At 38.3% G+C, this 12,005-nt stretch overlaps 1 protein-coding gene across 1 annotated transcript in view; it reads left to right on the top strand.

The window, feature by feature from the left end:
- KIAA0825 (KIAA0825 ortholog) overlaps positions 1 to 12,005 on the top strand; it is a 357,466-nt gene that overhangs the window by 140,766 nt on the left and 204,695 nt on the right. The window contains exon 14 of the mRNA XM_006775530.2: positions 5,574 to 5,713. Within this exon, the coding sequence (XP_006775593.1) occupies positions 5,574 to 5,713 (140 nt within the window). The remainder of the gene's footprint in view (positions 1 to 5,573; positions 5,714 to 12,005) is intronic.

Here is a 12,005-nt window from a genome sequence, read left to right as displayed (position 1 = left end):
ATACAACCAACTCTGAAAAAATGAGACTCTTTGAGTGTCCATCTACCTTATTGAACAAATCCTCTGTATAAACATTCAGGCAATTTTCTGTTTAATTTATGTTTATTGGATCATCTTTAATTATAAGGCTCAGAGAGACTTGGCTATACCCGTTATAGAGATTAAAGTATATTCAAACATTTCCAATGCTATAGCTACATATAATTTATACAATCTTGGTTAAAGTGATAAAATATTTTGGGTTTTTCCCCCATTTACTTTTTTCTCAGGTACTAAAGTTATTTTCTTGGGAAAAAAGATGACAAATTTGCTTTAAAGATCTATCTTTACTTATTTTCCTAGAAAGATTCTGAAGAATCAGTTTTGGAAAGCCAAGAGTAGTAACAGTAATTCAGGGGCTTCTCCTCCGCTTTTATTTTCCCTCTTTAGGGCTTTTACTCTTAGTTTATCTTTAGTTATGCCCCTGCCTTTGTTCTCTGAATCATGTAACTTATGGTTTCTGGTATAAATTTGGCCCAGGAATCCTTGACAGGAACCATCTGGTTGAAATCAGTCCCTAGATACCTTGAATAATATGTCTCCAATTTGGGAATAAGCCTTGAGACCACAAACTTGATTTTGGGTCAAAAACATGGTATCTTCAATCAGAAGATGAAATAGAGCCAACATCCTCAATGCTGGAAAATACAACTGACCCATCAAATAACAACCAGGTTGAATGGACAGAAACCTGGAGTAGAAGAATGAGCATAGGTTTTAAAGTCAGAAAGACCTGGATTCAAAGTCCAGCAGCCACATTTATTAGCTAAATGAACTTGAACTCGTTTCTCAAAAATCCTGAAACAAGGATTAAGTAAGATGAATACTAAGTGTCTCCACTCATGTGGATTTCCCCAAGAAATGGACCCTGACACACGGATTTAAGAGACAGTAATTTATCTTCTAAGTGGAGAAAACACTGGAAGGGGAGTGAGTCAATGAGACAAAGGAAGAGAGGAAAGAAAGATTAGTATAATCAAGCCAACTATCAAGGAGTAACCAGAACTTAAACCTTCTGGGGAAATCCTTGAAACCAGTGGGAAATTCACATCTCAGAGTCATCCCACCAAAGGAGCAAGGATACTGAGATGCTTACACAGCAATTTCATACATTTTTGATTGAGAGCTGCCCTAGGGTGTTAATTTGCTGGCACTTCCAGCCTGTTTTCCTGGGAGGTAGAGAAATACAGGTTCTTACAGTCAGAAGTCAGGCCAGTGTCTGTAGCAGTAAAGGCAAGAGAATGTGGGGAAATGGACCTCTGCTTTGGTCTCCCCCTTGCACCATGGAAATCCACCCATTCCCCATGTTGAGTTCACTCAGTCCTGTCATTGATTCTTCTCAGTGATGGCTGGTCAAAATGTCTTCTAAAAAATTATTACGGTAGAGTTCGTGGGACAAGCTAGAGTATCCCCTGCTGCAGTAATTTCAGGATTTGCAGGTGATATTCATTATTACATTCCTCTACCTCTTAGTTCAACTTCCCTTTACCATCGGCTAATTTGTGTTGTTGCCCAGTGGAGTCACTGAGACCTTACCTATCCAAATATGGTTACTTCAGTCACCTATTTATGGTGCTTACCAGTCATGAAAGCAAAAAGGAGAATCCCTTGAACGACAGGCATACTCCTTCCTAATCACCTTATGATAGCTTGCCATGATAATTAGGGTTGATCTAGCTTCTCATGATAATTAAGGTTAATCACCCTTGCCAGTTTAGTAACTCCTTTCTTTGCCCCATAGACTGCTGGCATGGGAAGCCAACGATGCCTAGATGGCAACTATAACTTAAGTTTAGTGGAATTGTTAATGTTCCCCTGATAGAGGACCACCACAGAACCAGGACCTCCACTCCTGCAATGCCTGCAGGGCTTGCACACATTCCCCAAGTGGATCAGCAGGAGCACTGGTGAGAGTTGCCCCTTCTACTTTCACCTGTTGGTTCCCTGGTAGTTTATCTATTGGGGACGTAGGATCACATAACGGCTTATGGTTCAAAGTAAATATCAAATCCAGAAGCAGAGTGACCTAATGCCATCCCCAAGCTGTAATTTCAGAGTGCATTCCACTGTTCTACTAGTTTGGCAGCTTCTACGTGATTGATTATATATATATATACACACACACACACACACACACACACACACATATATATATATATATATACACACACATACACATACATATACATATGAATGAATCCCATGGTCATGTGATCTGAGCAGTAAGGCTTCTCATCTTGTAGTGGGAACTCGGCTAGTGTGCACTAATGGAACTAAGATTTTTAAAAACTTTCTATTGCAGTATGAGTACATATTTTTAAATTGCAGAAATTACAAGTGAAGTAAACACACCTGTAGACAGCTAAGATTTTGCTTGATGCTTCTATAAAAGTAATTTGTTAGTTTCATAAACCAATAATGATTGAATCTCATTATTGTATCACTGCTTACTACTGGATTTGAAAAATTCTTTAGGTCAATTCATTCCCTAGAAATTTTGTACTTATTAGAGTATAAGTCTAATATAACCCAGCCATAAATTCATCCTGTCTCCCAATACAAGATTTATACATTCCAATGCATTTATACATTTTGGTTCTCTTCTTTGTATTATAGTAAAATTCAGCATGTACACATTTGATACATATATAAATATATATAAAATTCCTCTTTCTGTCATTTTTTTTGTGAGGCTAATCTCACTTTCACAGCTCCACCAGCTCAAAGGATGAGGGAACATATGCTCCTCCATATGCCCAACACAGACTCCTCAATGCATTTATTACTCAGAGCTTGGAGACTGAGGAATCTTTGTAATATTTTATTTTTTCTCATAGTGAGTCATTTTACTGTACATTTCAAAATATGTGATAAGTTGAAAGATCCCAAAATTAAGGTACATTTCAACAAACAGCTTCCCATCTGCCAAATGAGAGGTTTTATTTATAACCAGGTATTTAAATACAGTGGAATGAAATTACACTCAAATTATTTTGCTTTATTACATGTTTAAAGGGTTGAGCATAAACACTAACCCCTCTAATCTATTCTCCATACTGCAGTCAGATCAGGAAACTCATCTGCCTTAAACTCTTCAGTGGGTCCCAAATCCCCACAAAGGAGGCCCTCTATGATCTGGCTCCAATCTTTCTTCAGATTGTCTCTCAAAGACCCCTTCCCCCTTTCTAGACTTTATCAAACTAGATTTTCCAATTCATTAAATGTATTCTTAAGTCAGCACTCAACTCAAATAAAATGTGTAGGAAATGTTCAAAAACTAAGTCCATTTTAATATATCACTTACAACCAACTAGTTGCTTTTCATCTACTGAACCCCAAGCAAGTTTCCAGAAGTTAGCACTTGGGATTTAGGGGAGAAATAGGGACAACAATTGTAAGGATCTGCTTCAGTGTTTCCATCTGAAGGGCTCTCCTAGTGGATTCTTCCCTTTGAGAATCTTTATAATATTTTATTTTTACCATATTTGAACTACTGCAAGAGGCAGACCAATTTGGGAACACCCAGGTAATTCAGAACACCGTAACTGGTGGAGTTGGTTCCTCTGCATCAGAGTTTAAGTAAATAACTCCCTGCTTCTCTCTTCCCCACCCACCCGGAGCAGGAGTTTCCATAGCTAACATTGCCCCACTGATTGCCCAAGGAGTTTCCCTATTTCCAGTTGTGTTTATCCGAGTCTCCCATGGGAAGTCTGAGTTGGCCCAAAGTTCAGATGCAGCCTGAAGGATTTTGCGCATCATAAGGTTGTGTAATGATCCAAATGCCAAGCCAAGCCAAAGAGTAGGTGCTTTGAAACTTCTTCATTTTTATCTTTGGATCCTCTCACTTTCGCTTAAACCAGCCTTTTGGCAAAGCATCAAAAAAAAAGTTGCTTTGCTATTTATGAGCCTACTTTTCAATCAGCTAGGTTCACTAGTAGATTTGGAGGTATAAAACAAATTCTTGTGTCCTCACAACACTTGAATCTTGTATAGATAAAATTTTTAATTGATTAAATAAAAAAGTCCTAAAATGTGTATATTTGTCATAAGTGCTTTAATTCACAGTGAGATAGACCACTGTGGAGAGAAATGTTTAGTGAAGACTTTACAGAGAAAGCAACATTTTTGCTGTAGATTGAAGGATGGGTAGAGTTAAGTAAAGGACTATTGCAGAGCTGGCAGCCACAGTGGACCCGAATGGGCACAAAAGCTCAGAGTCAGGAAAGATGATGCCAGCTGGGCCTGTCCTTACAAACTTGCACCAGAAAGCACCTCTTACCACAGTGGTTCTCAAGTTTTAGCATACATCAGAATCTCCTGCCGAGGGTTGGTTAAAGCACACATTTCTGGAACCCATCTCCAGAATTCAGATGGGATGAGGCCTGGGAATTTTCATTTTTACAATTTCACAGGTAATGCTCACACTGCTGGTCCAGTGCCCAGGCACGAAAACCAATGGTTTAGACTATGTTGATAACTGGATGGTTCACCATTCATTCACCACTCCGTAAATTTCTTGTTGAGATGATCCCATAAATTGTTTCTCTTAGCAATACCCTTTGTTCTGCTTTTTTCCCCCACTGTGAAGTTAGGTCCTTTCACTCACACGCTCACATTGCCCAATCATACCTTTTCTTCCCAATGCCACCTTATTCCCATAGTCCTTATGGCTGCAACCAAACTGAGTTTGATCATTTCCTGCCTTTTTGTTGTTGTGGTTGTAAGCTGATTTTAGATGTTGTGACCTTTAGCCAATCTAAACTTTAAGATTTTAGAAGGAAAACATGAATTATGTTATCAGTTTTCAGTTTCTACTTTACTTCCTTATCTCCTGCAGATCCATTAATAAATGAACGTGGTGATATGGTAGACCTGACTTTGATTTTCTGTCCAACACTGATGATCATTTCCCAAATAGAAGCTTATTTGCCTTGGAATTATTTCTCTTTGATGAAACAATTACCCAAGTTGGTAGCAGTGTGATTGTTAGAGTGGTTCTGAGAATTGCATGCTGATTTAAGTCTTTACATATTAAATAATTAGATTATGGTTGACCCTTAACAGAAACTTTGAATTCCTTTAATTTTATCAGTAATCGTAGTACAGGACAAATTACAAAGCAGTCAAAACCCATTGAAACTTCTTGCCATGAATAATAAAAGGAGTTAATAGCACCTAGTAGGCACTCATATAATTGGTATATGAACAAATAAATGCATTGTAAATAAATGCATAAATTATTTTTATTTGCTCCATGAAACTAAAACAGACATAGTTCTGTGAAATATAGGCATGGTGATTTTGTATCAGTTTTAAACTTGGCAGGCTACCAAATGTTAATTTGCTTTTAGCTAGTTGAGATTAAATGTATTCCTTCCCTGAGCAACCCTAAAGTAAGCAAGCATGAAAGCATTTTCCGAGTAATCTTGGAGGAATTGACATTTAAGGGAGTTAGCATTACATCTGTACTTTAAGGCTATTAATTTCATAGATAAATTAACTTCATTACTCCATCTTTATCTTGCATTTGAAAGGACTCCATCAGCTGGACAACTGACAACTGAGGGTCAATTGAAACTGCTGTTAGCCCAGCCAGGTTGTAATTGGAACCTGCTTCTGGAAACTCTACTGCATCAGGATGGTTTTTTGCTGAAAATCTTGCTGAAGAGCTCAAGTGAGTATTTGTAATTATGAAAATGTCCTCAAAAAACCAGTCATTGTTTGAGTTGAATGAAAATGTTTTTCATACTTGAATGTTGGCAGAGGGATGTAAACCAATTGCACTGTATCAACAGTCAGTGGGGTTAGCAGCAGGCAAAATATTGAATTGCTTTATAAAACCCTGGAAATATTTTTTTTTCAGGGACTCTAAATGAGAGAAAACAGTATTTTTATATAATACTATTCTGTCATAACTAACATTATATATAGAAGTATATAAATGTATCAATATCTGGTGTTTAAAATGCCTAAGTAAATTATAGAAGTCTCAATAGACCTGAGAGAAAGAAAGAGAGAGAGAGAGAGAGAGATTACATTAGAATCACACTAGAAATTTCAGTGCTTGAAGAGTGCTTATGTAACTTACAAACAAGCAAGCTGTGGCTTAAGCCATATCCATTGGGGCATGGAGACATAATCATGAGAAAATTATGAATGGATATTGAGGAGTAACCGAAGACCATATTTCTCTTAATTAGATTTTTTCCCTCTGTAAGTGCTATTTTAGAAAATGATTAGTAATATTATGCCAATCTAACATTATATCTTACTGCTCTCCTGCTATACCTGTGAATACTTTTCTAACCATTTTCACATAACCCTACACATTTCTCCTTCTATACCACATGAGCCAGATTGATCTTTCAATCACTAGTTTCCCAAATCAAAATTGGTTTTTTTCTCTATTTCCCCATCACTAGGACCAAATCCATGTCCTTCAGTCATTCAGATATGATCCAACCCTAGTTTTCTAACCTTGTTTCCCACTATTTTCTTGCTCTCTCTTCTCTCTCTCTCTCTCTCTTTCTCTTTCTCTCTCTCTCTCTCTCTCACACACACACACACACACACACACACACACACACTTCAGCCATTGTCCCAAAGACCCAGGCACATGTTCCCTGTATAACTTGGCTCATCCATGTTTCCTAATTGACTCACCATGACGACTTGGTTTCCACCAGTCTGCAAGGACCAGCTGATGTTCCAGTTCACACTGATCTCTTCCTTGCAGTTCACAGTATCCATTACCTTCGCTTCTTATTTGCTCTTAGCACATTCTGTCTTATATTGTTACTGTACTTGTATATGAATGAGGCAAATGTCACCAGGCCCTTCCAGCTTGTTGGTACAGAAATGATGTCTATATCATTCCCCTGTCCAAATCACTCCAGTCATTTCTGGGAATTTTTTGGTTTCTCAGATCTGCTCAGGACCAGTTTCCGATGTTTTTCTTTCCCACCCATCTTGATGTTTGCTTCCCAAAAGCCACTTGGGGGAGGTGTCTCATTGCTGATCCCATGTGAGGATATTGCTTCTCCCCTGGTGCTCTCAAATCCTTAAAATTTGCGGTGTCAGTATCACCACAGCATCTCATGCTTCACTATTTTTCACACACAAGTTTGGAAATGACCTGAATGTCACCTTATTCCCTTAGAACCCCAAATAATACTGTTTGGGGCTTACACCTCCCAGGCTCACTTGGAAGCCATCTCTTCAGCTTCAGGCTGTAACTCCACTCCCCTAAAGGAAAGACAGGTGCTTCCTCAAGTAGCCAACGTTTATTGTTGACTTGTTTAGGTGTCAAGCACTGTGCTAAGCATTTTATATTTGTCGTCTAATTTGGTTCTTATCATTCTTATATAATAAAAGGGTAATATGCCAATTGTCCCCTCGACCAGGAGTTCCACTGGAGTTCGACCAGGGGGCGGGGACGGCCTGCCAACCTCCTGCATCCTCTCCCCGTCCCCTCCCTTCCCCCTGGCCTGCCCAGCCTGATTGGCCCCAATCAGGGCAGGCCAGCCGGCCCCCCACCTGTGCAAGAATCCGTGCACTGGGCCTCTAGTAACCTTATAACGTATATACTATTGTTAAAAATAATGGTATTAGAGATTAAGATAATGTTACTTGCCCAGAGATACAGAAGCTGATAGATAAATGATGGATAGACCTGGATTTTGAACCGGCCAGAGTTTTCTGCCCCCTGTTTTCTTCCTATACAAATACTTACACATATTAAATCCTGGAGTGGGCTAGGAGTATCAGGAAGAACTGCAATCTGTCTGCTCTCAGGTTGGATCAACCAAGACACTCTGATACATGTGTATTTAACTGGTCTTTCCAGCTAGGAAGTCAGGGCTGATCAGAGATTTTTATATTCTTCCTCGAACTAGAACAGTGCTTTTATAGGGAAAGTCCAGTAATTGGCCAGTCAGTGATTAGTTAGGACATAAAATATAAAACAAGGTGGCTACATGACATGGATAGTCTCTGACACAGCTGGAGAGTTACTCTAATAGATTTGTTGAGACTTGTGGGTGTGGTCCCAGAAGAAAAATGGTCTCCTATTGATAGAGTTATATAGAACAACCTGGAAAATCAATTGAGATTAAACCTTTTCACTACACTGATATAGTCACTAAGTACAGAAAAAATGATTGCAGTGAAGAATATTTAACCATGTTTTCTTATAAATAAATCTCACATTTACTTATCAAAAGTATTAGATCCACCTCCTGGTGTGTATGAGAGACTTCAGTTATCAAAGGTACCATATAATGCCACCTTCAGTTTGGTTCTTATAGGGTACACATGTGCATTTACCCAGTCTGCTCAAATACCCATCATTTTTTACAAATGCTATTTTTACAAATGCTATTGTTTGATTAGGGTTACATAGCCACTCTGGTATTGTCTTGTATTGAATTCATTAGCTACTTTAAATACTAAAAGGATGAAGTGACAGAATTTACTAATCAATTGATTGACTGACTTATTAAGTTCTAGTGGAAGCCTTGTCACTTTAAGTTAGAAACAATATACTCATGGAACCTTGTTAACCAGACAACGATGGAAATTATTATGTAATAAAAATGAGTTTGTGATATTTTTGCAGAAATTTTCTTTCATTTGTTTAGAAATCTCAGGGTATTTCAGAACACCATTTGGTAATTTAGAAGTTTAATCATATTTTTAGGAAAGCAAAATTTTAGAATAAAATATGCTGAATTCGGTGCTTCAAGCAACCTAATTATCAGCTTTCTTTTTTTATGGGAGATTTTTTCTTCATAAATAGTGTCTTTTCAGGCTAAGTGATAAAATTTAACTTAGTGTTAAATTGGTTCATGAATAAGAATAGAGATTTCAGCAGATTTTTATTATACATATTTTAAAACAAGGTTCTCTTTATTCACTAAACAGTTATTAAATTCTGTTAGGTACAAAAATTTTTTGATAGACAACCATACAATAAAGATGAAAACATGCGGTTTATCTTTTAGTTAAGGTGATATCTGTAGCATTTGGGTTGGCTCTATGAAAGTGATTTATCAGGATTTCTATTTACTTTAAAAGAGTCAGCAGAACATTTATGGAAAAACTACCTTGTAATATGAGGTGCAGAAAATTGCCAAATTAAATAAATGAATTATGAAATTTTAATTTATAATATATGCTTCATAGGCTGCAGCTCCTGGGAAGTAGAATCATGTTTTTGCCATAGATAATAATTCTATGTGTAAATGCAGTATTTTGAGGGAACACTTACACTGCTAAAACTTGATAAAAATAAACTGATTTCACGTGGTAGGTGGTTTATAACATTTGTTAGCTACAGTTCAGTTGGCATGAGAAGGTAAATGTTGGTTTCATTTTTAAATTGGGCCCCCTTAAATTTAAAGAGAAAATCTCTTTACTACAAATGTTTATAGAAGACTTTAAAATTGTAAGACACTATTGTGGATTACTGACTTTAAAAACCGAGGGCAATTGTTTTGGTAATTGCCTCACTGAGGCCACATGGCTTAAGCAGTTTCTTACATGTGGCATCAAAGGAACAGATATTTGGCAAATTTCCCAATTGTTAGCAGGTGGCCTTTTCCTGTTAGTGACATTTGAATGAAGTGTGACTAACATTCTTTCCTTTGCCCATTGCCCCAAGAATGATTTCCAGTGAAAACTTCTTGGCTTCTTGTAATTTGCAGTTGTAATATAATAAGAACAACAAACTAGCAAATACATAATATTTAACATGTTCCAGACATTGTTTCTAAAGTGCTTTAAATGTGTTCACTCACTGAATCCTCACAACAATTCTGTGTAGTAGGTACAGTGGCCATTTCCATTTTACAGATGAGGAAACTGAGACACATAGAACTTAAGTCAGTTATCTAAGTCACATAGCTCTTAAGTGGCAAAGAAAGATGCGAACCAGACCACTGGCTTCCAGAGACTTCTTCCACCCACCACACCATGCAGCATCCAGGTAGAGCCACAGAACGTTTACCAAATCGTAGGTGGCACAATTCATGGGAGCTATCAGGAGCCTCTATAATGGATCATTTTGATGGTACATTTTGTACTTTCAACCTTATAACAAAGTGCCTAAAAATTATCAAGAAACAGAGCAGCAGAAAATTCTTGCTAAAAGGGCTGCCATCCCTACCAAGCGGTGATTGACGTAAAATGAATAAATTCAAATTTTCTTATGTTATAGTTAATATTTTCCTGATCTTTTGAGTTGTTAGAGGCATATTATAGATTAAGCTTGGTATTCTTGACTTTCAAGTATGTACAAACAGACCACCTGGGGGAGCTGGTTAAAATGAAAGATTCTGACTCAATAGGTGGGCCTGAGATTCTGCATTGCTAACAAGCTCCCAGGTGTGCTGCTCCTGCTGCTGTTGGTCCCGGGACCCCCTTTTAAGTAGCAAGGTCATCCAACAAAGTATCTGTTTCTATAAAAGGCAAAAGAATTGAGTATGTGGCTTGTCCTTCCCGTGTATTAAAGACTTTTAGAAAGATACAATTTACTTAGACTATTTCTAAATCATTTTATCAGGAAATTCACAGCAGTCAGAAAGCATGGTCTTATTCAAATACAGATCTGATTATGTCACTCCCCTGCCGGAAACCTTTTAAGGCTGCCCACTACTTATTTAGTAAGGACCCTAATCCTTGAGGTAGGAGCAATGCCCATGGTGCTCCGGCCGTGGGTGATGTGTCCAGGGTATTGTGTCCTGCTGCCCCAGCTTAGCATGCTCCAGCTCATGCACATTGCCGTCTAGGTTGTGCATGCTAGATGTGTATCTTTATATCAGCAATGTCCCCCCAGAAATCTCTTCAGGAAAAAGGCAGCTACTCCAGCATCAGTGACCTTTCAACTGTCCCATATATGTACCAAATTCTTCCCATGTGCAAAATTCTTGAAATAGGTGATCTAGAATCTTCTCACCCACCATATTTTGGAGTCGCATGTCTCAAGACCCATCAGCTGTATTCTATCTGAACTTTATTTATGGACACTGAAATTTGAATTCACATGGTTTTTGCATGTCTCAAAGCATATTTCTAATGCATTTAACCATTTAAGAACCATTCTTAGCTGTGGGCCATAAAAAAAGCAGGTGGTAGGCTGGATTTGTTGACTGGGCTATAGCTGCCAACTCTTGTTCTAGAGAATTGTGTAGCACCCAGGCTCCCAGGTGGCTTTCTCACTTCTCTGCAGTGTGGTCACTTGGAGAGGAGGCCTGCACACACCCCAGCATGGACCTTTCCCTTCTCTCCCAAGGCCTGGGCAGGCATTCCGCTAAACAGATAGGCTTGGTCTCTTCCTACAGAAGGGATTTCCCTTTGAAAGAGCTTTACCTCAAAACTCACCTCTTACTCTTTAGTGCTGCAGCTGCAGAATTTGGACCAATTAGTCCACCCATGCTTAGTGGTCATCAGGCATTGTCTGCAGTATTATTGTCTTTCTTGGCACAAAGTGTTTACAGGGATATTGCCCACTTAAGAGTCAACACAGAGAAAAGTGATAAAGCTATTAAGTAGAAATGAGGCCATACCTCGCTTAAATAAACTAGGTATGTCTAACTTGGAGAAGAAAAGACTAGAGGAGGCAAGATAGCCGTCTTCAAATATTTATTCTTCATGTAAGAAAACACACACACACAAAATAGGCTGTCCAACTCAGCAAATGGAAGTGCTTAGGAACAAGTTAGAAGGAGGTGGATTTTGGTGGTCAGTCAGAAGACCTGAATTCTCACCTCTAATGATAAATAAGGAAGTCAGTTACAACACTTTTTCTTTTCTTTTGTTTTTGTTGTTGTTGTTGTTGTTGTTGACAGTATTACAGATGTCCTCCATTTCCCCCTCTCCCCTTGACTCCCCTTCGCCCAGCCCCTGTCTCACCCCATGTTCATGGGTTATGAATATATTTGTAGATGTTCTTTGGTTAATCTCTTCTC

This window comes from Myotis davidii, unplaced genomic scaffold, assembly GCF_000327345.1.
Source record: "Myotis davidii unplaced genomic scaffold, ASM32734v1 scaffold44, whole genome shotgun sequence".
Classification (NCBI taxonomy): domain Eukaryota; kingdom Metazoa; phylum Chordata; class Mammalia; order Chiroptera; family Vespertilionidae; genus Myotis; species Myotis davidii.
Note: the sequence above shows the minus strand (reverse complement) of the source record. Positions and strands in the feature narration are given on the sequence as shown.